The sequence below is a fragment of the Petaurus breviceps genome, unplaced genomic scaffold (assembly GCF_028583685.1).
Source record: "Petaurus breviceps papuanus isolate PSGF00001 unplaced genomic scaffold, PetGlider_PUasm1.0 90734, whole genome shotgun sequence".
NCBI classification, from domain to species: domain Eukaryota; kingdom Metazoa; phylum Chordata; class Mammalia; order Diprotodontia; family Petauridae; genus Petaurus; species Petaurus breviceps.
The window spans coordinates 4,900,555-4,926,435 of NW_027187327.1; the positions used below are offsets into that span (position 1 = coordinate 4,900,555).

Consider the following 25,881-nt stretch of genomic DNA (forward strand, 5'->3'; position numbering starts at 1 on the left):
AGGAATTCTGAGGCTAAGGTGAGGGGGAAGCACATTCTAGGCATGTGGGATGCTCAGTGCAAAGGCACAGAGATAGTGAGAACAAAGCCTAATGCATGATAAATACCAGTCAGGCAGCCCAAGAGGACACTTCTTACTGTATGACTTCAGTTGGACATACCTCGGAATATTGGCTTTGGTCTGCAGGTGCCCCTTTACCCAGGATAGTTGTCTCTACAGGTGTTCCCCGACATAGATCCCTATATCCAAGCAGTCTGTCACCCTGTCATTTTTTACTTCCCAATGCCATTCTTCCTCTGTGAGGATATTTGGGGTCACTCCTATGAAGTGATCCCTGATGGCAGGGGCAGTACAGATGTATCAGGATGTGGTTGGCCTTAAGCCAAGAACCCCCCCGCCCCGAAGCTGTGTCTAAATGCTATGCTTGGGGGTCTGCCCAGGTGTTCTTCAGCTAGTCCCTCCTCCTTGACAGTTCATGCTGTTGTTGCTTCTGCAATTCTGAATTTGACCTTCTTCTAGAACTAAATCCAACCTTCACAGAAAACCACGGCCTGAGCTCATTCTTAGGCCCTGAGATCCCTGGATACCAGCTTCCTGCCTGAAACAGTTTGACCGTTCTAAGATGCTGGCTTTCTGATCTGGATCCTCCCCCTCAAATGACCCACATTAGCCTGGATTGGCTTCTTGGGAACCCGCAAACCTATACATTTGTTGACTTCACAGACCCTGCTCTAAAATGATGCCTCCCTTTCTTCTTACTGTTAAGTAACCCCAGCTTTATTCTACGTCCTGCTGTCTTACACAGAGCAAATTTTCTTCTCTGTCCTCTAACTTTTAGCTATAGGGCAGGGATGGGGAACCTGTGGCCTCAAGACCACATGTGGTCCTCGAGGTCCTTGGGTGAACCTTTAGATTGAGTTGAAGTTTTACCGAACAAATCCTTTCATTAAGGGAATTTGTTCTGTGAAGTTTGGATGCAGTCAAAGGGCCATACTTGAGAACCTAGACGGCCACGTGTAGCCTTGTGGCCACAGCTTCCCCATCCCTGTTATAGGGGAAGACAGATGTTACTTTTTTTTCTTCCCTAAAATAAAATCCTTTTACTCCTTTCAAGAATGGAATGTTTCTTTCATTTATTCATTCCTTCATTGTATTTGTACCCCAAGTGCCTTGCTCATAGCAGGCACTTAATAAATATTTGATTTGTTGATCCAATAAATATCCTTTCCCTCAACCAATCTAGATAGATGCTCCCCCCCCCGCAAAAGAAATATTCTTCTTGCATCTTTCCCTCAGTCAATCTAGATAGATGCTTCCCCCCCAAAAGAAATATTCTTCTTGCATCCCACCCAAACCTATTTTAAGTGAAATTCTACCACTGAGGGTTCTCCTATTTAAGCGAGACCTTGATGATCTCCCAGTAACTTGCAATTATCCTGGGAGGTAAAGTATATTAATCTACTATTAGTTGTGAGGATTGGCTGGTAGCCACAAGGAGCAAGCTTCTATAACTATTAGCAAGGAATAACAGGATAAAGAAGTAAGGATGGCGATAAAAGGGAGAGGCCTCTAACTTTCGAAGCCCAGTTCCTCTTGCCTGGTGAACAATGGCCCAGGCACGGAGAGCCAGGCCAAAGCTAGGGTCCAACTTCTGATTCCCAACTTCTTCCTCTTTGGGTCCCTAGCATATCTCTACTTACACTAACTTTTAAAGACACAATAGATTAAAACAATTCCTCAGAGGCACAGCCTTCCTTCCAGGCTCTTAGGTTAATAGCCTTGGTATCATTTGACTCCTTCCTCTGCCTCATCCCTTTTATTTAATCAGTTTCCAATTCTTGTTATTTCTGCCTCTATACAATATCTTCCATCCAATCCCTGTTCTCTATTCACAAAGCTACCTCCTTAGTTCAGGTTCTGATCTCTTCTTACCTATTTTATTTTTAATAATATTTTATTTCTTTCTAATTACATGTAAAAATAATTTTAATATTTATTTTTTTTTAATTTTGAATTCCTAATTCTCTCTCTCCCTCCCTTTCCACTTCCCTGAAAGAGCAAGCAATTTGATATAGTTTATACATGTGCAGTCAGGCAAAATATATTTCCATATTAGTCATGTTGTCTCCCCTGCTTTATTATAAGAGTTTCCTGACTAACCTCCTTGCCTCAAGTCTCTGCCAGTTCCATCCATTTTCCATATAGCTCCCTATTTGGAGCCACAGGAGGTCACTAGTGTGACCATGTTACTCCCCTACTCAGTCAACTCCAGTGGCTCCCTAAAATTCCCAGTCCCTTCTAGGATCAACTGTTAACTCCCTGTTTAAATTTTAAAAACCCCTCACAAACCAGCTCCAGCTATCCTTCCATTTGGTTAGCATCGCTTCCACACTCTGCATTCTGGCCAAAGTGCCTTTCCCTCTGTTCTCCACACACAACAATCCAACTTCTTTGCTTTGGCCATCCCACATCCCTGGAGTGTGATCCCTTCTCAACCTTCATCTCAGAATTTCTCTCTTCTTTAAAGAAGCAGCTCAAGCCTCATGCTTCTTCTATGTGAAAACTTTCCTGATCACTTCAATTGTTAATGTCCTTCTTCTCAAACTACCTTGTATTTATTTTATATTTATTTGCAGTTGTTCTCTTTATATCACTTCTATTTATATTTAGTGTCCTTTTTAATATCCCACTGAAATAGTACACGTTTTGGGAAGTGGGAATTGTTTCTTTCTTTGCATTTGTATCCCTAACACCTAGCACATAGTAGGCCCTTAAAAATGCTGGTTGATGACCTGATGCTGAGTGAAGTGAGCAGTATCGGGAGAACATTGTACACAGTAATAGCAATATTGTGTGATGGCCAACTTTGATAGACTTAGATCTTCTCAGCAATGCAAAGATCTAAAGACTTATGAAGGAAAATGCTATCTACATCCAGAGAAAGAACTATGACATTGGAATGCAGATTCAAAGCATCAAATTTGCTCTCTTTTTTTCTTTGTCCTGGTTCCTCCCATTCATTCTAATTCTTCTTTACAACATGACTAATGTGAAAATATGTTTAATAAGAATGTATATGTAGAGCCTATAACAGATTGTGTGCCATCTTGGGGGAGGAGGTAGAGGAGGGAGGTTGAAAAAATTTTTAACTCAGAAGCTTTTGGAAGTGAACGTTGAAAACTAAAAATAAATTAACTAATTTTAAAAAGATTTTTAAAATGCTGTTTGATTTGGTTTCATTCTAGCCATTAAAGTTTATTGGGTAAAGGATGATGACTTTTGTGCTCCAGATTCAGCTTAGAGTTGCATATCTGACTTTTCTAACTGAGTTCACTCTCTGCTCTTTTAGAGCCCTCATCTGTGAAAGTAGACTGGGGAATCATGCACAGTGCCCCATTCAGCTGAGCTAACCAATTACAGCACATGACCTTTGAAACAGAAATTCTTGTACTGTGGGAGCTTGTGATTTGCTAGAGACGGCACAGATATATATAAAACTATGAGAAATAAACATATGAGTATCTATATAAACAGGAAGCTAATGACCACAAATACATGTTCGTATTATATACAGCTATTGGCAAAAGTACAGAGTAAAGTTGGATTTTCAGATTCATAAGCACTTTGGGAAATAATGGGCAGAGGATAGATGTGGGATATAACTACTATCAGGAAAAGGCTTCATAGAAGAAGTTTTTGAAGGAGGAAGAGGAGGCTGGTTGAGTTGGGAAAAGGGAAGGCATTCCTGGAGTGGAATAAGAGAAGCCATGAGAAGCCGTTCTGATTTGTCAGTGAAATCAAAAGACATTGAAGACAGGCTTGAAGGGGTTGAATGGACAGGTATCAGAATAATAGAGAAAAAGGGAGATTAGTGCATAGTCACTTTAAAGCAAAGGATTAGGATCATGGATCTAATACAAAGGCAAATAGAAGGTCATCATTGTTACCATCAATTCATCTCCATTAAGCATCTGTAATATTCAAGCTGTTGTACCTGGAGCTAGTCTATACACTGTATTTATTCTTGTGTAACAAGGATTTTGAGAATTGATTGGCAGTCTTGAATTTGCAGTTCAATTCTAAGGAATGCTAGCTCCTCTGAAATACAAGTCCCAGACAAGCCTTGATAGCTCTGTACTGTGTACTGTAGCTCTGGGTTTGTTCATACTCAAAGGCTAAAGCCCCAGGGAAATCCTAGGACTGGGTCTCTAGTGTTGCTGTTGTTTAGTCATTTTCAGTCATGTCCAGCTTTTCATAACCTTATTTGGGGTTTTCTTGGCAAATATAACTGGAGTGGTTTGCCATTTCCTTTTCTAGCTCGTTTTACAAATGAGGAAACTGAGGCAAAATTAAGTCACTTGAAAAATAAATAAAAATAAATTTTAAAATTTTTTAAAAATTAAAAAAATTAAAAAATGGGTAGGCTAGGTGGCATATTGAATAGAGCCCTGGCCCTGGAGTCAGAAGGAGCTGAGTTCAAATCTGGCCTCAGACACTTAACACAAAAACTAGCCATGGGACCTTGGGCAAGTCACTTAACCCCAACTGCCCTCCAAAAAGCAAAAAGTTAAATTAAAAGTTAAGTCACTTGCCCAGGGTCACACAGTTAGTCAGCATCTGACCAGATTCAAACTCATGGAGATTAGCCTTCCTGACTCCAGGCCTAGCACTCTTATCCACTGTCTCACTTAGCTGCCCTATTTCTAGTACTGTCACTTAGAAGCCCCAATCAATGAACTTCTTATTAAAAATCAGGCCATAAACTTAAATAGCTTTTAAAAGATACAGCTCTTGAGTTAGTATAGTAAGGACAGTTAGTACAAACATTCTCCCCAAAAGCCTGGACACATTCTTCATGGGAAAAGTGGGCATTAGTGATGCACTTATGTGGCAAGGGAGCAATTTACAGATCCTGGACATTTATGGACTGAAAGTCTTTCTTGAGTCCATAACAGGCATTCTTCTCTGGTGCAAGGGGTCATACTCTTGAAACTGCTTCCCTCAAGTGGAAAATTGGGAAAGAAATTTTACAACCAATGTCTCTGATAAAGGCCTCATTTCTAAAATATACAGAGAATTGAGTCAAATCTATAAGAACACAAGTCATTCCCCAATTGATAAATGGACAAAGGATATGAACAGGCAGTTTTCAGAGGAAGAAATTAAAGATATCTATAAGCGGGGCGGCCAGGTAGCACAGCAAGTAAGAGCACCGGCTCCAGTGTTGAGAACACCTGGAGATCGAATCCCGGGCTCAGACACTTAGCACCCACCCAGAAACACCTGGCCGTGTAACCTTGAGCAAGTTACTTAACCCCAATTGCTTAGAGGCGGCCAGGTGGCTCAGTGAGTAAGAGCACTGGCTCCAGTGTCGGGATGACCTGGATCAAATCTGGGCTCAAATACTCAGCACCACACCCAGAAATAACTGGCCGTGTAACCTTGAGCAAGTTACTTAACCCCAATTGCTTTAAAAAAAAAAGATATCTATAAGCATGTAAAAAAATGCTCTAAATACTATTGATTAGAAAAATGCAAATCAAAACAACTCTGAGGTACCACATCTCACCAGTCAGATTGGCTAAAATAACAAAACAGGAAAATGACAAATGCTGGAGAGGATGTGGAAAAATTGGAACATTAATGCATTGCTGGTGGAGTTGTGAACTGATTCAGCCATTCTGGAGAGCAATCTGGAACTATGCCCAAAGGGCTATAAATAATTTCATACCCTTTGACCTAGCAATACCACTTCTAGAGTTGTATCCCAAAGAGATCATAGAAGTGGGAGGAGGACCCATATGTACAAAAATATTTATAGCAGCTCTTTTTTGTGGTGGCAAAGAATTGGAAATTAAGGGGATGCCCATCAATTGGGGAATGGCTAAACAAGCTGTGGTATATGAATGTAATGGAATACTATTTTGCTATATGAAATGAGGAGCAGACGGTCTTCATATTTACCTGGAGAGGCTTATATGATCTGATGCTGAGTGAGAAGAGCAGAACCAGGAAGAATTTGTACACAATTACAGACACAACACATGTGTGACAACCAACTTTGATAGACTGGGCTCTTCTCAGCAATGCAGGGTTATAAGACAACTCCAAAAGACTCATGATGGAGAAAGATATCTGCATTGAAAGAAAGAACTAGAAAGAACAAAGTTTGAATGCAGATTGAAGCGAACTACCTGCTCTCTTTCTTCTTCTTGTTTGGTTTTGTTTCCTCTTTCCCATTGTTCATTCCATATGATACAATCCTTCTTTATAACCTCACTAATGTCTAATGTAAAAGTATTTGCAGATCCTATACTTGATTGTATGCAGTCATGGGGGGGGGGGGGAGAGGGAGAGAGAGAATAGTTGAAACTCAAGGGATTGTGAAATTGAATCTTGTAAACTAAAAATAAACAAACAAATTAATAAAAACAAAAAAGAAAAAAAAAACTGCTTCCTTCTCCAGTGTGTATCTGCCCTGAGATGCATATGTTGTTGCCCACTGATCTGGTCTTTTTGTTCCAAGCTGAATATATTTTGTACTAATGTATAATCTCTCTAATGCCATGGTGAATGGTAGGGGTAGTTGGGAGAGTGACAATCTCTCCTTCTCTCAAGAGTGATTCCCTATAGGGGCTTGGCTTTAACTCAGCTCCTGACTTATAGCTTTCCGTAGGCTAAAAGGAACAACTGTTGGAATTCCTCCAGCTGTTCATGGCCCTTAGAGCCATTATTAGCTTGTTTGGTTAGCCAATTAGCTGTTCCCTTCTTGACCCAGTCAAAGGGATCACGGGACGTAAATTATTTTGATTGCGCATCTAAAATTTCATTCTGTTTGATTGAATTGATTGATTCAATCTATTGATTGATTCAGTTGAGGCGATTACATTAATTGATGAAAGGAATGTAGCAGAATCACAAACCTTTCCCTCACTCTTGTATTTTTCCCCTTCATGTATTTTTAACCTTTCCTGTCCCTTCTTTGTGATTTAAAACCATACTTACACTAGCAGAGGTTTTTCTTAAGTGGAATATACCTAGTCCTTGCCATGGATAGAGCAGCTAAAGTCACAAATGATTGTTGTCATTGTTTAGAGGTAAAAATAAGGGGGAACATAATTGGCACTCCCTTGTCCATTCCTCTCAATTTTTCTCCCTTCTCTCTCTGAATCTTTTTTCATATGTGTGTGTGTCTATATACATATACATACATACATATTATACACACACACACACACATGCTTTAGTGGGGAATAGAGCAGTGGACTTCTAGCTCCACAGATAAATAAGATGGGTAAGCTATGGAATCATAACTGCCTAGACCTTCTTTCTCTAAACTATAGTTTAATATTTCAACTTGAAAAAAAAGGGAAATCCTAAGTGTAAGCACTTTCAGTCACTTGCTAAATATATCCCTCTATCTGTCACTCTTCCCGTCTCTCCCTCAAACATTGATGAATCGATGAAGGAAAGAAGAAATAGTAGAATGTCTAGATTCTTTACTATCTTTATTGTATAAATGGAAGCGTGAGGATCTTAGAAAGGAACAAAGCTACTTAGGCTTGATATGGGCTGTCTGTTCCATTCAGTTATTTTTCAGTCATGTCCTACTCTTTGTGACCCCATCTAGAATTTTCTCAGCAGAGATATTGAAGTGACTTGCCATTTCCTTCTCCAGTTCCTTTTACAGATGAAGAAATTGAGGCAAGTAGGGTTAAGTGACTTAGCCAGCATCATATAGCTAATGTGTCTGGTGCCAGATGTGAACTCAGGAAGATGGGTCTTCCTGCTTCCAAGCCCAGTACTCTTTTCACTCTACCACCTAACTGCCCTTGATAAGGGCTAGAATTCAATTACTCACATAATTCCTTCTTCCTCCTCCTCTCCTTCTCCCCCTACCCCCCGCCCCGTGTAGGTTATGTATGTGTGTCTGTATGTCTGTGTCCAGACCTGTGATTTTATTGGTTATGGGGAACTCCTGAGGAGGAAAATTCCTCTACCAACAAGGTTTAGCAATTGTCTAATTTATAGTCTTAGAAAATTTCCAGGGGCGGCTGGGTGGCACAGTGAATAGAGCACCGGCCTTGGAGTCAGGAGGACCTGAGTTCAAATCCAGCCTCAGACACTTAACACAAAAAACTAGCCGTGTGACCTTGGGCAAGTCACTTAACCCCAAATTGCCCTCCAAAAAGCAAAAAAAAAAAAAAAAGAAAATTGCCAGAGACACTGAGAGCTTAAGTGACTTGTTCAGCCAATATGGGTAAAAGGTAGGACTTGAACACAGATCTTGCTAGCCCTGAGACCCATGCCCTATATAGCCAGCTCTACAGTCAGAATGTGTCAGAGGCAAGACTTGAACAAAATTCTTTCCACTTTTGAGGCCACCTCTCTATCTGTTTTTAGCAGTCAGGGTAAAAATATAAAAAGGAAAAGTGAGAGAGTTAGGTGATGTAAGTAAATTGAGAACATATATATGCTGACTAACTTCCTTTTTTCTAGAATGATTATTGATTTAATCTTATCCAGGATATTCTTGTAGCTTGTATTGTATCTACTGAAATCTTTTGTTTCTCTATTTAAAGAAAATTAACTTACATTAAATAATTTTCTTTTCAGTCTCCAGAAGGTGTTGAGGGCAAAGATGCAGCTAAAGTAACTAAACAAGAGGTGAGTATATCTTTCATATACCCTGTTTCATTATTTGAATTGGGGATCCAAAGATTTGAAAGATTAATGTTAACAGGATGGTTTATGGTACGTAGAGATAAAAAGGCACAAGTGTATTGGTAAATGTTTAACAACCAGCTCTTCGAAAAAAAATGTACACACAACACACTTTTAAGTATAATCTGAATTATTAATATTTTACATCACTTTCTTAAGTCTACATAATCAATAAAACAATAAATCAAGCCCTGATTTTTGTAACATTTGCCAATTTCAAATTCTAAATTATCACACAGAATGTCAAAATCAGCTCTCAGGAGCCGGTATGAGCTGGCTCCAGGGGGCTCTCTGTAAGAGGGGGCCTATGTTGGAGATTTACTTTTGTGACTTAATCTGTAGATGCAAACAGTTCAGTGGGGCCATCAACAATACAGTAATAATGATTGTTGTCATTTCTGTAGTGTCTGTAGTGTAGCAGACACCGAGCTAAGCGTTTCTCAGACATCTCATTTTATCCTCACAACTTTCCTGGGAGGTGGGTGCTGTTATGATCCTCATTTTACAGTTGAGGGAGATGAAGGAAACAGAAGTTAAGTGACTTCTCCAGGGTCACATAGCTAATAAGAATCAGAGGTCAGATTTAAGCTCAAGTCTTTCTAACGTCAGGTCTAATGATCTATATCCCCTGTGCCACCTAGCTGCCCGTATCTCAAGTCTCTGTGATGAGTTTTCTACTTATATTTGGTTTGACTGCCTATCACTTCCTATGACTGCTGAGTTAAAGAGGATATTAGGATTTCCTTCTGTGCAAGAAGAAAAAAATAATATGAAAATTCTTCAGGGAGGGGAAAAAAGACCTCTCTATTTTCTGCAAGAAAGTGGGAAAGATGTGCAGTTACTTTTTCAGGCCTTTTATATTTGCCCAAGGGCAGGCACATCTGAACTGAAAAGCCAAAAAAAAAGATATAAAATAGTGGAAATACTCAATTTATAAATGGGAGAGACTCAGTGTTTAGGCCAGCTGAACAGGAAACATTCCCAGAAAGCTCACCATCAAGATAAAAGTCTCTGGGTTGGGGGTGGGAGTGGGGAAACATGGATAATCTAAATCAGCCTTGAGTCAGACAATTCTTGAATTTGAACTTCATGGAGGGCAGGGCATATTTAAATTTCCTGTAAAATCAGTAGGTAAGACAAGAAGCAGTGAATCAGATTATAATCATGGAAGATATTATCACCTGTTGCTAGGTACTATAGAGTTTTACCAAATGTGGAAAGAACAAAATTCCTGCCCTTTGAATGTAAAAACCTAAATAAGTTCAAGACAAACAGCACCAGATAGCTAGACATGCACATGTCTTATATAGTCTTAATAGAAGATTCCTATAAAAGCCTGTACTCATAAATACATATTTTTCAATTATTCATGTTGGAGTTAAAGAACAAGAAAGGAGTTAATGATGGCTAGCTCTTTATGAGAGAAAACATGCATATAAGTTTATTCCCAATATAAATATAACTGCCTGACCAGTTAAAATCCTACAGATTGTTCAAAGAAATCATAGTTCCACTAATAATTAGAGAAATGAAAATTTTAAAACTCCACGTTTCCATTTCATACCCATCAGATTGGCTAAGATGACAAATGCTGGAGAGCTGTGGGAAAACAGGTACATTAATGTAAAATGTGGTGGAGTTGTGAACTGATCTAGCCATTCTAGAAAGCAGTTTGGAACTATGCCTAAAAAGCTATTAAACTGTGCCCTACCCTTTGACTCACTGATACCACTAGTAGGTCTATACCCCAAAGAGGTCAAAGAAAGAGGAAAAGGTCCATATGTGCAAAAATATTTATAGCAGAAAATTGGAAACTTCTAGGGGTGGGGTGAGGGTGGGGGTGGTAACCATCACTTCATGAATGGCTGAGCAGGTGAGTGTGATGGTATCCTGTTGTGCCATAAGAAATGATAATGGGTATTTCCCGCTTCTTGATAAAGAGATGAGCTCAGAGTGCACATTACATGTGTTATTTTTTTTTTGGACATGGCCAATGTAAGGAATTTGTTTTGATTGTACATTTTTGTAACAGAACTTTTAGGTTTTTGTTTGTTTGGTTTTTGCTTTCTAAATGGGAGAGCAAGGAAGATAGGATAGAAAGAACATGAATCTTCATTTGAATATTTTTTAAATAGAAATGATGAAGAGGATGGTTTCAGAAAAATCTCAAAAGACTAGTATAAACTGTAACTAAGATGACCAGAACCACAAGAACTATATAATAACAATATTGTAAAAAAAATAAATAAACAAATTTTGAAAGACTTAGGAACTCTGATCACCAAAATTCTAGAGGACTCAAGAGAAAATATGCTACCACCTCCTGATGGAGAGGTGATGGGAGTCAGAATGTAGTTTGAGATGTAATTTTTTTTATATGGTCAGTGCAGGAATTTGTTTTGCATGACTATATATTCTTGTAACAGGAGTTTTGTTTTTCTTGTGTTCTTAATATGTGGAGAGAGAGAAAGTGTTTGTTTGAAAAGTAAATTTTAAAGAATTTAATGAAATTAGAGTATCAAAGATTCAGAAAAGGAAAGGAATTCAAAACTCATCTACTCCAGCCTCCTCATTCTTTTGTTTTTGTTTTTGGGTTGGTTTTTTTTTTCGTTTGTTTGTTTGGCTTTTTGGAGGGGGGAAGGCAGGGCAGTTGGGGTTAAGTGACTTGCCAAGGTCATACAGCTAGTAAGTGTTAAGTATCTGAGGTCGGATTTGAACTCAGGTCCTCCTGACTCCAGGGCCAGTGCTCTATTCACTGTGCCACCTAGCCAGCCCATTCACAAAACATTTAATACCAGAATAACCATTTGTCCTTGGACTGTTTCTAACTGAGCTTCATCAAAATCTCTAAGAATAATGAGGTAACTATAGTGATGATAATAATAATAGTAATCATAATAATTAAAGCCATAGAATATTAACAAAACATACAGCCCATCAGTCCAACACTATTGTGGAAAAAAGTAACACTCTTATCAAAAAGAATGAAAAGAATCAATACATATCTATAGCATATGACAAAAGCTGCTAAGTGGCACCTTGGATAGAGTGCTGGGCCTGAAGTCTGGGGGACTCATCTTTGCGAGTTCAAATCTGGCCTCAGGCACTTACCAGCTGGTGTGACCCTGGGCAGGTCATTTAACCCTGTTTGCCTCAATTCTTCATCTGTAAAATGAGCTGGAGGAGGAAATGGAAAACCACTCCAATATCTCCGCCAAGAAAACCCAAAATGGGGTTATGACAAATTGGACATGACTGAATTATTGAACAATGACAGCATCTGACAAAACAGGTCAGAAACTTACATATATTTAGAGAATAGAGAACAAGCAGATAACACTTCCCTGAACAGTGGTAGTAAAATCTGACAGTATGTACTACCTTATTTGATTTGTCAAATTGAGCTGAAAATCATTTGCCTCCACATGGAGCTCATGAAATTGCTAAGATCCAAGAGTGGAATCAAAAAGCCTTCCATGGGTGACATCTACTATGAACTCTACCAAAAATACAATGACAAAGAATGATTGAAGATAGTGGAGTCTTGCAGATTTGTGCTGTAGAAACACAGGAGTTTATGGTGGCTTGTTCTTTACTACTACAAAAAAACAGCTACTATTAATATTTTGGTGTGCATAAGGACTTTCTTTTTTATCTTTGACTTCTTTATGATGCATGCCGTATAGTGGGAACTTTGAGTGAAAGAGTATAGGCATTTCAGTCACTTTCTTAGAAAAATTCCCAATTGCTTTCCAGAATAAACCCAGCTGTTGCCCACAATCATCCAGATAAAAATATTGACCCATAAATATTTAAGAATGTTTTAGATAGATTTTTTCCATACCAAAAACTCACAGATCTCTAAACTATTGTTAAAAGAAGGGGATGGAGTCTAAGACTATGAGTTCTTTGGTATAGGAAATTCCCAGAAGAGAAATTTCTTCCATCAATGCATGTCTTCCACAACTTATATTCTTAGAGATTTGTAAAGAGCACTGAAAATATTAATTGATTTCTCCAGAGGTACGCAGACAATATATGTGAGAGTTGGAACTTGAATTCAGGTCTTTTTTGGATTTTAAACTAGTTTTCTCCCTACCAAGCCACTCTGCCTGACATGAGATAGAAAACGATTCAAAGTGTAGAGACCTAGCAGAAGAAATGAGGATGATAAGAGAGTAGGCTGAAATAATGCACTTATCATCTTCAACATTCTACATACTTTAAGAGCTATACCAAGGATGCTTTAGTGAGCTCTAAGAGTTTGCTTTCTAATACTTTTATTCAATTACAAAAGTAATTATTTTTACCAGTCATACAATAGTCTGCAGAACATTAGCTATAAGTGAAAAATAGCAGCATAGTGACTTGTCCCTGGACTACTTTGATACTTGCAGGGCGAGGGATAAGGGAGCAGAAGAAATGATGAATGAAATAGTAATAATAATAACAAAAATAGCAAGAACAGCTAGCATTTGTACTGCTTTAAGCTGTGGAAAGTACTTTATATACATGATCACATTTGAGTCTTACAACAACCTTATGAGGTAGGTACTATTATTCCTATTTTACAGAAACTGAGGCCCAGAGAAGTTAAGTGACTTGCAAGAACCGTAAAACCAGTTAGTGAGACTGGATTCAAAGTCAGTTCTTCTCATTCCAGGCCTAGCTTCTATTCATAGCTCTGTAATATTCCCAATAAGTGACTATACAACTTTTGTTTGCAGACCCATAGTTAGGGAGAACACTCTTCCTTCAGAGGGGACCCATTCTACTTTTGGACAGCTCTCATTGTTAGGAAGTTTTTCCTGACATCAGGCCTAAATTTACCTCATTTCAGCATCCTCTCATTGCTCCTAGTTTTGTCCTATGAAGTCAAACAGAACAAGGGCGATCTTTCTTTTATATGACAGCCTTTTAAATCCATTTTGCCAATATTTAAAAAAAAAAGTCAAATTCAGTGACAAGACTTTAAGGACTTCTAAACTAGTTCGAACCAGTATTTTGTCTCTGATCATGATCCTAAGAAGCATTTTTGGGAAAAGCAGGACAGTTCCCCTTCTATGCTGTTGCCTTCAAAGTGTATTAGGGGTTTTAAATAATATCCCTTATTTTAGTAAAAGAATAGTTAGTCCTTTAATTTTCTTAAAAAAAAAACCCTCAAAAAATTAAGTCACCAGGCAGATCTCCAAAAGCAACATGAGATGACAGTGTGAGCATTCCAAAAGGGGCAGCTGAGACTGAGGCTGGGTCTGCCTGTTATGAACAAGACTGTTTTGAAAAGTAGAAAATTCACTCAGAAAGCCATTTTTCGGTTACACGATGCCAAACAACTGGTTTGACTTTTTGTTGTTGTTGTTGCTCTCTATTCATGTGTGGTGTGTTTTAATTCCTTGAATTGATCATTTGTTACAGCATTGAATACAGTCTTTTGCTGTAAATGGGGAGATCTTTCCGCCATGAATTCCTTGAGATTTGAATAGTAGCATTGCTAGGATAAGTATATTCCCAGTGACCTTCATAATAAATATTCTTAAACAGAGATGATCTCAGTTTGGCTCCAAATTCAGCTCCAAGAATTAAAAGCTATTGGGGTCCCATACTGTCATGACTTCTCTTCATCTACTACAATTAGTCAGCTAGCTAACACATCTTAAATGCTTACTATATTCCAGGCACTTTGCCAAGCACTAGGGACACCAAGAAAGGCCAAAAAAAAACCAACCCCCAAAACAAAGAAAAACAAAAAAGTCCCCGCTCAGAAGGAGCTCACAGTCTAATGGAGACAGAAGGTATTGTCATTGCTATCTACTTTTTGCTGACCTTGTGAAAGATTCATCACAGCCCAAACTTCTTAATGTTCTTTGTACCCAAAGATGACTGGCACCTCAGCAGTGCAGCCTGGCACACAGACCCCTCCTGAGAGTGTTCACAGGACAAGGAAAATACGCAGATGTGTAAGAAGAGACACATAGGAATATCCTGGTCTCAGAGCTACACTACTCTCTTGTGATGAGGTCCCTCATCTCTCCCCTCTCTAATTACCATCAGGTTTTGCACACACAGTATAATGAAGACTAGTTTTGTTTGTTTGGGTTGAGTTTTTTTTTTTACATTTTTCTTTTTGCCAATGAACAAAAATGTATTCTTTCTCCTTCCTTTCTCCCACTCTATTAAAAAGAAAAAAAAAAGAAGAAAAATGAAATTCTTGTAACAAATATAGTGTAGTCAGGCAAAATAGATTCAACTATTGCCCATATAGAAAAAAAAAACTGCCTCATTCTGCACTGAATTCATTCCCTGTTGTTTCAGGAGGTAGGTAGCATGCTTCATCGTCAGCCCTCAGAACTTGTGGTTGGTCATTGTATTGACTGGAATTCTTAAAGTCCTTCAAAGTTAAAGGCTGGTTTTGAAACTCTAGCAGTAGAAATCCTGCTTCTTCTCCCTGCGTTTTTGTACTAGTCGAAAGAAACTTCAACTTGGAAAGAGAAGATGCCCCCACTCCTTAGGCCTTGGACGCTGTCTCAGCTCCTACCTCCAAAAGCTCAGCTGTAAAGATTTATCTACTGTTCTGACAAGAACAACATACATTTCAAATTTTTACTTAGAAGCAAATAGAAAATCATCCTATACCCAGAACCTGAATTTAGAGGTGATCTAGTTCACCTTCCAATCTATGAATAAGTTCCCTACAATCCATATAAACCAGTCACAACAAATGCTATAAAAATGGAAATATCATTGGAATTTTAAAATGTCCACATTCCATTGAACATTTGGTGTATTTTAACTGATGCCTGTAACAATCAAATTACAATACTATGAAAGATTATGAATACCCTGGAATGTTTATCACAATGAGATTTGACTTATATCACCCTTTTGTGGCTAACAGTGAAAATATGAGTCCATACATATATTAAGTACCATCCCAGGTAGCTTTGAGGGTAACCTTCAATAGACTTCATCCTAACATATTCAAGTAATCAACAACTAGTTATTTAGAATAGTCTCTTGTATCTAGTACCTTATTGTGTGGTTACAAAAGTCAGAAGTAATAGTGGCTTCATACTAACTATGAGGAACCAAAATATAAGACTACCTCAAAGGCTCAATTGAATTTTTGCATCAGTTGATGAACTTGGTCCTTCTAGTGTTTTAACCCATCCTAGGGGCTTTCTTGATCTAAAAAATTGTTGGTGACAGACCAAAACATAATTGATGATACCTCCCCCTAACCCTACTTTTTCAGAATATTAGAAATATTTGATTAACAGTAGGGAGAAATTCTATCTAAGTTATCTATTCAGTCCCATAGCAAAACTACCAAGAAAATTAATTTATAGAGTTAGAAAAAATAGTAACAAAATTTATCTTGAAGAAAAGGTCAAGAATAGCAAAAGAATCAGTGAAAAAAATGTTTATGAAGGTAGCCTAGCATTCCCAGATTTTAGACCATATTACAAAGTAGTAATCATTAAGCAATCTGGTATTGGTTAAAAACTAGAGTGGCAGATGAGTGGAATGGATTAGGTTCACAATATACAGTAGTAAATAACCATAGTAATCTAGTGTTTGATAAGCCCAAAGATCCAAGCTTGGTAAGAACTCAACATTTGTTAAAAATTTGCTGGGAATATTGGAAAGCAGTTTGTCAGAAACTAGGTATAAACCAATATCTCCCAGCATATATCAGGATAAGGTCAAAATGGTTGAATGATTTAGACATAAGGGTTGATATTGATATTATAAGTAAGTAAGTGAAGCATGGAAAAATATACCTGTCAGATCAATGGATAAGAGAAGAGTTTATAACCAAACTAGAAATAGTGAGGATTACAGGAAATAAAATAGATCATTTTGATTAAGTTAAAAAAGTTTTGCACAAACAAAACTAATGCAGCCAGAATTAGAAGGAAAAGAGGGAACAAGTTTCTCAGATAAAGGTCTCATTTCTCAGATATATAGGGAACTGAGCCAAATAAGAGCCATTCTCCAGTTCAATAAATGGTCAAAGAATATAAACAGGCAGTTTTCAGAAGAAGAAATCAAAACTAGTGATAAGCACATTAAAAAAATTCTCTAAGTCACTACTGCTTAAAGAAACTCAAATTAAACAACTCTAAGGTACTACCTTACACCTGTCAGATTGGCTAATGTGACAAAAATGGAAAATGATAAATGATGGAGGGGATGTGGAAAAATTGGGACACTAATGCACACTATTGATAGAGTTTGTAAGAATAATCAACTGTGAAAGACTTAGCTACTTTAATCAATCAATAATCCAAGACAATTCCCAAAGGATTCATGATGAAAAATGCTATCCATCTTTAGAGAGAACTGATAAACTCTAAGTGCAGATTGAAGTATAGTTTTTTAACTTTTTCTTTCTTTTTTTTTTACAACATAGCTAGCATGAAAATGTGTTCTATATGATATTACACATGTCATTGATATCATATTGCTTTCTGAATAAGTGGGGGAGGGACTGGAAGAGGTGAGAGAATTTTGAACTCAAAATTTTAAAAAATGAATATTCAAAATAAACATAAATTTTTAAAAATCTGATGCTAAGAAAAGGAAAAATCATACCTGGTTACTGTATTTCATATATGTTAGATAATTCAGTTATTTATAGGGTCATCAACTTAGACCTGAAAGGGACTTTACAAATGATCAAATAAATCCAACCCCTACATTTTACAGATGAGGTAATTGAGTCCTAAAGAAATGAGACGACTTGCCCAAGGTTACATATACAGGAAGTGGAAAGTCAGGATTTGAACCTAGGTCCTCTGATTCCAATGAACTGTGCCACTTCCTAAAGTTGACTTAACTTTCAAAGACTAGGACTTTTCAGGGAACAGATTTTCAAGGTATCCATCCTTCTATCTGTACACATGTACATACATGCATATTCACCTGCTCACTATAAACCAAAGGCTTATCACGGTCTCCAGTGTTTGCATATTAAAGAAAGTTCCCATATGATGATTATAAGAAAGGTGATAAAATATTCTTTTCTGAAGAGGAGAGGTACATCTCAGAAAGGTGATAAATTTTGAGTAGGAGCAAATAAAGATTTTTTGTTAGGAGTTGAAAGTTTAGCTTTTTAGATAACAGATTGACATAGATACAATCAAGCTAAAATTCTTTTTTTATTTTCATGTCCCAGCCCTTTTTTTATATTTTGAAATTCTTCTGATATCTTTGAATTGTCAGAAGCTAGTAAGCTCATTGGATCGGTAGAAGTCAGGCTATGTAGAAAAAATACTTCAATGTGAACATTTCTCCTCTAGAGACCATGCAGGAGTCTCTTATATTATCTTTCAATACACCTTGTTCATTGTGTTACTTAGAGAGGTGACAAGGACAGCAGGTTTCACAGTTTATTAATGTGTTTTCACTTAATGGACCTTCAATCTAGGTAAAATCAGATAGGTAACATAAGAAACAATGGATATGAGAAATTCAGTTAAATTTAACAGATATATATATTATTAAATACCTTCTGTGTCAGACACTATCCCACAAAGACAAAAAGGAAACCATCTTTTACCCCTGTGGAATTCTTCTGAGAGGAACAACATGTTCAGATTAGTAAATCCAAAATAATTGGTGTGTAGGGAGAAGCACTAACTTTTAAGAGTATTAGGAAGAATTGAAAGAAACATGGGAACAGAGGCGGCTAGAGCACTGGCCCTGGAGTCAGGAGAACCTGAGTTCAAATCTGGCCTCAGATACTTTATACTTATTAGCCATGTGACCTTGGCCCAATTGCCCTGCCCTTCCCCCCTCCAAAAAGCAAAACCAGCCAAACAACAAAAAACAAACATGGGAATACTTGTTTGCATTGGTACAGGGTGAAGAATGCAGAACCAAGAGAATAATATGCACAGTGCATCCAATAATGTAAATGATAATGCCAGTTGATATAAGATGGAGAAATGATAAGGAACATAATACCTTCCTCCCCAGTAGAAATGTCAGAACTATGGATGTGAAATGTGGTATACATATCATTCATTGGCTGTTTAAAAATGAAATAAAATAATAATAAATTAAAAAAATAAAATTTCAACTGTTTTGGGTTGAAATTTGTTGGAATTGTTGGTACAAGAAATAGTTTATTGGGGAAGGGATAGCTTATTAGGGGGAAATGGATGTGGTTTAAAAATGAAAGACATTGATGAAACTATTTTTAAAGGACTAGATGACTAACAGGAAAGGGTTAAGAATGATGGTGGAAATGTTAAGCTCTTTTGCTAGCTTCAAGGCCTTACAGTGCATCAGAATTCACATTTGTATCTAAAATTATAAAAGTTTGCTGTTATTAGGCTTGTTTAGTTGTATTTCTATTTTGCATAAAAATAGAAACTTTTCATCTCATATGGGACCTGTAGCCCTTAGTCATATCTCTATAACTTAGATATTGAATTCATCCAATAAAGTCTACATGAAGCAAATATTGATGATCAAACAATAATTTCACTTATTGTTATATTACTATTATTAACTCAGTCTATGACTCTCAAAGAGCTTCATTAATTCATCATTCAGAATCTTTCCTGGTTCTCCACTTGCTGATGAAGTTAATTCATGTTGTTCAATTTAACTTGAACATTCATTTCAATTCTGTGAATATTCAGTGATTCCTGCTTCTCAATAACAACCCTTTCCTTACTAGATTGTAAACTTCTTGAGGGAAAGAGAACATGCTTTTGAAAAAAAAAAGTTTGTATCACCAGCGTCTGCTACATTGTCTTGCACAAGTAAATGTTCCGCGCATCTTTCTCAATTTTAAAAGAAAGTAAATGACCCATTATATATGTGCACATTACTCCTGAATTAGCTTTCTGATTATAGTCAGATCCTCAGTTTGTTAATACAAAGATAAAAATGAATAAAAAAACTAGAAGAATAGATATGAGAAAAAGCCTATGATTGGTCATCATAGAACCGTCATTGACACGATGGTTCTAAACAAGCTACTGATGCTAGAATATGGGAGAGAATGTTAGGAAAGAATATCAACACCCGTCATAATAATTACATACCTAAGTTTAACTGATACAATTTAGTTGCCATAATAAGGAGACCAAAAGAGCTTAACAATTGCCTTAGCAAACACGACTAATTTGGCAAACAGAAAGCTATGAAAAGAAGGAAACAAAGCATTTATGAAGCACCTACTAGGTGCCAGGCGCTGAGCTAAGTGCTTTACAAATATTATCTCATTTTATCCTAACAACGAGGACAGGACCTATGGAAAATATAAACTCCTTTATTAAATCTTACAGAGAAGGGTAGCGAAAGAGTATGCTTAGTTTTGCTTCATAAAACAATAAGAAACCATGGAGGGGAAAACCAATTTAAAGAAAGCTTACTTCTCATGAGACCCAACTAAGCAAAGTCACCCCAAGGTCGTTTAAGAATAAAATTGAAAGTAGAACAACAAGTAAGCAAAAGGTGGAAAAGATCTGCAAAGATTTTTATAATAAGCTTTCCGCACTGTGGAGGACAATGGAACTGCCAAACATGAATTCTAACATCATTATCCCCGCTTATAGAGGTAGCAATGGAACTCTACGGAACAAAGTTGGAAAAGTAAGTGGACTAAATTAAGGGTACACAGAAAAGAGGTAGGCTGGAGTTAACAAGCTGGTGAACTATGGAGAGATTGATTTTCAGGGTATTTATTATACTCCCTATGTCTCCTCCTCCCAAAGATGGTCAGAAGGGTATCTTAAGACAATATATTTAGAACTAGAGGGGACCTTAGAAACCAGCCATCTAGTCCAACTCCCTCATTTTATAGATAAGGAAACCAATATCCAAAGAGCTCATATAACTTTTTCAAGGTCATACACATTTGAACCAAGAGGGTCTTGGCTCCAAATTTACTTTGCATTGTTCTACTACCTACCTATATGTCTATTTTATCATCTGCATAAACATTTTAGAGAATAATCTACACCTGCATGAATGGCATCTTTGATGAGAGTGTTAGAAGGGAAGAGGAAGCTTTTCTCAACTAATATTCTGCTGTAGACTCCAAAGGAATATAGTTCTAGACCTGAAAGATCTCAGAAGCCATCTAGGTCAACCCCCTTATTTTAAAGATGTGGAAACTGAAGCCCAGGGAGATTAAATTACTTGACCATGGTCATTCATGTAGCAAGCATTAAAGATAACTTTACTATGGCATAATTTTCAAAAAAGTAAAAAGAGACAAGATCCTACTGGGCTTTTTATTTTTTTTTACTATAAAAACAAAAATGTAATTTAATAGAGTAAAATGTTGACCAACTCCACTATAGCCACAGACACCTCTTTCTCCTGCTCCAGCCCGAGCTTCCCTGGACCATGGCCAACATGGAGTGCACCTTCATTGCCATCAAGCCTGACGGTGTCCAGCGGGGCCTGGTTGGGGACATCATCAAACGTTTTGAGCAGAAGGGATTCCGCCTCGTGGGCATGAAGTTCCTTAGGGCCTCAGAGGAACATCTGAAACAGCACTATGTTGATCTGAAGGACAGATCATTTTTCCCTGGGCTTGTGAAATATATGAACTCAGGGCCTGTTGTAGCCATGGTTTGGGAGGGCTTGAATGTAGTGAAGACAGGCAGAGTGATGCTGGGAGAGACCAATCCAGCTGATTCCAAGCCAGGCACCATTCGTGGGGACTTCTGCATTCAAGTCGGCAGGAACATCATTCATGGCAGTGATTCTGTAAAAAGTGCTGAGAAGGAGATTAGCCTGTGGTTTAAGCCTGAAGAGCTGGTTGATTATAAGTCTTGTGCTCATGACTGGGTCTATGAATAAGGATTTTAAAAGTGGATATAGGGGTGGCTAGGTGGCACAGTGAATAGAGCACCAGCCCTAGAGTCAGGAGGACCTGAGTTCAAATCCAGCCTTAGACACTTAACACAAAAACTAGCCGTGTGACCTTGGGCAAGTCACTTAACCCCAATTACCCTCCAAAAAGCAAAAAAAAAATGGATATATGTACTGGACCTACTCCTTTTAGTAACTGTGGTATGTGTGTATATGTCTTCATCACTGAGTGTGAGTGTGTGTGTATGTATGTGTATGTATGTCTCCATCCCTGAATACAACATTTCATGCCAAGGGATTGAAAGGAATTAGAACCATCATTTTTTTTAAAACAACCCTGTAATTCTGTTCACTAAAGCCTTGGAAAGTTTTTTTAAAATTTAAAAAGGACTTTCCCCCTATAAGGTATCTCCTATAAAAACATTAAAATAATGTGAGATTTCTTGAAAGATCTAAAGAGAGATTACCTTTTCTGATAACTCTCTGATAACTAATATAAGGCATATGATAAAACTAAGGCATCACTATTATGTAAAAGATCCGACCTAGAATCCAAGTCAGGAAGGGAATCTCTGTAGAAGATGATTTCCTACAGAATTTTTTTTCATGAATAAAATTTCAAAGCCTCCTGGATGAAATTCATAACATCTCAAAAAGAGCTGTCCATCTAGGAAGAAAAAATAAATGAATTGAGGATATATATTGTTCCGATTATGCCATGAACTTTGCCAGCCTATAGAGAGACCTTGCCCAGCAATGGCTCATTGCAAATAGACAAGACAGTGAGCTGCTCTCTCTACGTATTCAATAAAATACACTAGCTCCATTTTATCTATCAAATCAAAATTCCTTTTGACACTTGAAGCTCTTTACAACCTAGCTCTATCCTTCCTTTCCAGTCTTAGACATCTCTCCTCTCTGTGCATTCTCTGATCCCGCCGTACTTTTGCTGTTTCTGACATACAACTTCCCTCTCGGGACCTTTCCACTAACTGTCTCCCATGCATAGAAGACATTTCTCTCTTCACAAACACCACCTTTTACATAAGTGAACATAAGAATAGACCAAATTGCTTTTGAGAAATTCCAGAGTTCTTTTAATGACCCCAAACTTCTCCTTGAAACAAAGGCCTATTTTATTCAAATCGGTAATCTGCTGTGATTTTGGCTGAGACACAAGGCACTACAATCTGGAGAATTGAAATATGGTATCATTAAGAACATGACATAAATAGCTTTTCACCTGAGTTCCAAACCCATATTACCAACTGCTTTTTGGATGTTTCAAACTAAGTGCTATGTAGCCATAGCAGACTCAGTATCTCCAAAGCAGAATTCATCATTTCTCTCCCCAAATCTACTCATCTTTGTAAATACCCTATTAGTGTTGGGGGCATCACTTACCCTTCCAGTTACCTCGGTTTGAAAACTTAGTGTCATTGTTGACTGTTACTTCTCCTACACATCCATTGCCAAAACTTGTTTCCATTTCTATAACATCCCTTGTATAGATACACTTTTCTTCATTCGCACAGACACCACTATCATTCAGGCCTTCCTCACCCATCACCTATGTTACACCTTATGTCCAGTCTCCAGACATCAAGTTTCTCCCCATTCAAACTGGATGTCCCATAGGCATCTCAAACTCAGCAGGTCCAAACCAGAACTCATCTTTTCCCCAAACTCTTCCTCTTCTCAACTTTTCTTTTACTTTCTTTTTACCAGCCCTTCAGTCACCAGATTTGCTACCTTAGTGTCAAAAAAATCACTTTCCCTCACTCCACATGTCTAGTCATTTACCCAATCTTGTCATTTCTGTCTTCCCGATATCTCTTTTTTGTCTCATTCTCTCCATTCACAGTTGCCTCCCTAGTTCAGGCCCTAATCATCTTTCTTGGAACTATTGCAATAACCTTCTCATTAGTCTTCCCTCTTGAAATATCTCCCTTGTCCAATCCATCCTCCACACAACTGCCAAAGTTTCCTAAAGCAGAGTTCTGTCCCAGCTGCTCTCTCTACGTATTCAATAAAATACACTAACTCCATTTTATCTATCAAATAAAAATTCCTTTTGACACTTGAAGCTCTTTACAACCTAGCTCTATCCTACCTTTCCAGTCTTAGACATCTCTCCTCTCTGTGTGTTCTCTGATCCAGCCGTACTTTTGCTGTTTCTGACATACAACTTCCCTCTCGGGACCTTTCCACTAACTGTCTCCCATGCATAGAAGACATTTCTCTCTTCACAAACACCACCTTTTACATAAATCCTTAAATGATCCCTCCAAATGATGCCCATCCTTCCCAGAGTAGCTTCCATCAGGATTGTGCTCAAATTCTGCCGCCTTCAACAAAAGGACATTCCCAGTCCTCTTTGTACCCTTTCCCCAGCTACTAGCACTTCCCCTCTAAGGTTGCTTTATATAATCTATTTTATATGTATCTTTAATATTCCTATACATGTACATGTTGTCATCATCGTCTTCTCCTCCTCCTCCTCCTCCAAAAGCTGAAACATTTACTTTTCATCCTTCTCCTCCTCCTCCACTTTCTTTTCCTCTAAAAGCTGAAACAATTTACTTTTGTCCTGTACAATTTTCATTTTTGACTTCTTGAAATATAGCTCTAAAAAGCATGTTTCAAAAAAAAAAAAGCCTGTTGTGTTTAAATGGAGCTACTTGACTAGGCCATTAAACACAAATCATTCTGGCTTTCGTTGAATGGCTAGTAATAAATCCAGCCCAAACCTCTATGGCACATTGTTTAGGTATTTGTGGCTTAAAATGAGTGTAAATAGCAATCGTTTTCTATTCTGGCCAGAAACTCTGAGGGTGCTCCCCACCCAGGTTGATATTTTTGGGATAGTAAATTGGGCCACTTTTTGTCTCAGTTCTTACCTAGCCCTTAGTCATCAAATGGGCATGGCCTCAGACAAACTGAGACCTGGGAAAATCCTTAATTTAAAAAGGCTGAGGTCACCTCTTGCATCCTAGGCTATAGCAAGTTGTCTTGACCTTTGTCTTGCCACCAGACTCCATTGACTCTGGAGAAGCTGAGGACTTTGAGCAGCTCCGTTTCTCTCATATCCAACTTGCTCACAAGTTACACTGATGATGTCATTGATTCTCTTTAAGAATGAAGGATGAGGGGCGGCTAGGTGGTGCAGTGAGTAAGAGCACCGGTCCCAGAGTCAGGAGGACCTGAGATCAGTTCTGGCCTTAGATACTTAACACCCACACAAAATAACTAGCCATGTAACCTTGGACAAGTTACTTAACCCCAGTTTCTTTTAAAAAAAAAGTGAAGGATGAACAAGAATAAGGACAGAGGCTTTTTATTTTTACTTTGTATCCTCAGGGCTTAGCATAGTGGATACAGTGCACATAGTAGGCACTTAGATGCTTGCTGATTGATTGCATAGGCTGTAACTCATTATGGGAATCACACTATTAGTGAAGCATTCCTTCCACCTTTTAGCAAGCATTGAACCTCTGGCATTTAAAATTCTTTATAACCTGGACCTTTCCTACCTTTCCCATCTTTTTACACCTTACTCCCTCCACACACTCTGCAGATCATCTGTCATAGCCTGCTTGCAGTTTCTTGTACACTCCATCTCTCTGCCTTTACTCTGGCTGTCCCCCATAGCTGGAATGCTCAGCCCCCTCACTTCCATCTCTCAGGTTCCTTGCTTCCTTCAGGATGCTGCTTAAAATTCCACTTTCTGCAGGAAGCCCTTCCTGGTCTTCCCCACCCCTCTACAGTTGCTGATGCCTTCCCCTTTCAGGTTACTTTCATATCCTCTTTATATGTTTTGTAAATACCTGGACATTTATGCTCTCTCCCCCACTAGAGTGTGTTTCATTTTACTCTTATTTTTTTTAGACTGGATACATACAGCCCCCCTCCTAGGTGATGCGTCTGCTTTCCTACCTAAAACTGGATTCTCCCTCTATAGTAAGACTTTTGTCTTTGAGTGGCATCCTCCTTTGCAGTATTTTAATGGTGGCCAGGAATCTTATTTTCCTTTCTTTGTACCCCCAGCATTTAGCTCAGTGCCTGGCACATAGTAAGCACTTAATAAATATTTATTGACTGACTATAGGTATGGAATGTTGCAGGTGTATGTTTTGTTTTTTGTCTGTTTTTGTTTGTTTGAAGGAGGGAGGTAAGGCATTCAGGCTTAAGTGACTAGCCCAAGGTCACACAGCTAGTAAGTGTCAAGTGTCTGAGGTTGGATTTGAACTCAGGTCCTCCTGACTCCAGGGCAGCTGCCCTGCTCACTCACTGCAACACTCAGCTGCCCCTGTGTGT

General features: G+C 38.1%; 1 protein-coding gene and 1 pseudogene across 6 annotated transcripts in view; both read left to right on the plus strand.

The window, feature by feature from the left end:
• HMGN3 (high mobility group nucleosomal binding domain 3) overlaps nucleotides 1-25,881 on the plus strand; it is an 80,262-nt gene that overhangs the window by 40,142 nt on the left and 14,239 nt on the right. For all 6 annotated transcript variants that reach the window (XM_069066977.1, XM_069066975.1, XM_069066978.1 and 3 more), the window contains exon 3: nucleotides 8,617-8,667. In XM_069066977.1, the coding sequence (XP_068923078.1) occupies nucleotides 8,617-8,667 (51 nt within the window). The remainder of the gene's footprint in view (nucleotides 1-8,616; nucleotides 8,668-25,881) is intronic.
• Nucleotides 8,676-25,639, plus strand: LOC138145351 (nucleoside diphosphate kinase B pseudogene; annotated as a pseudogene).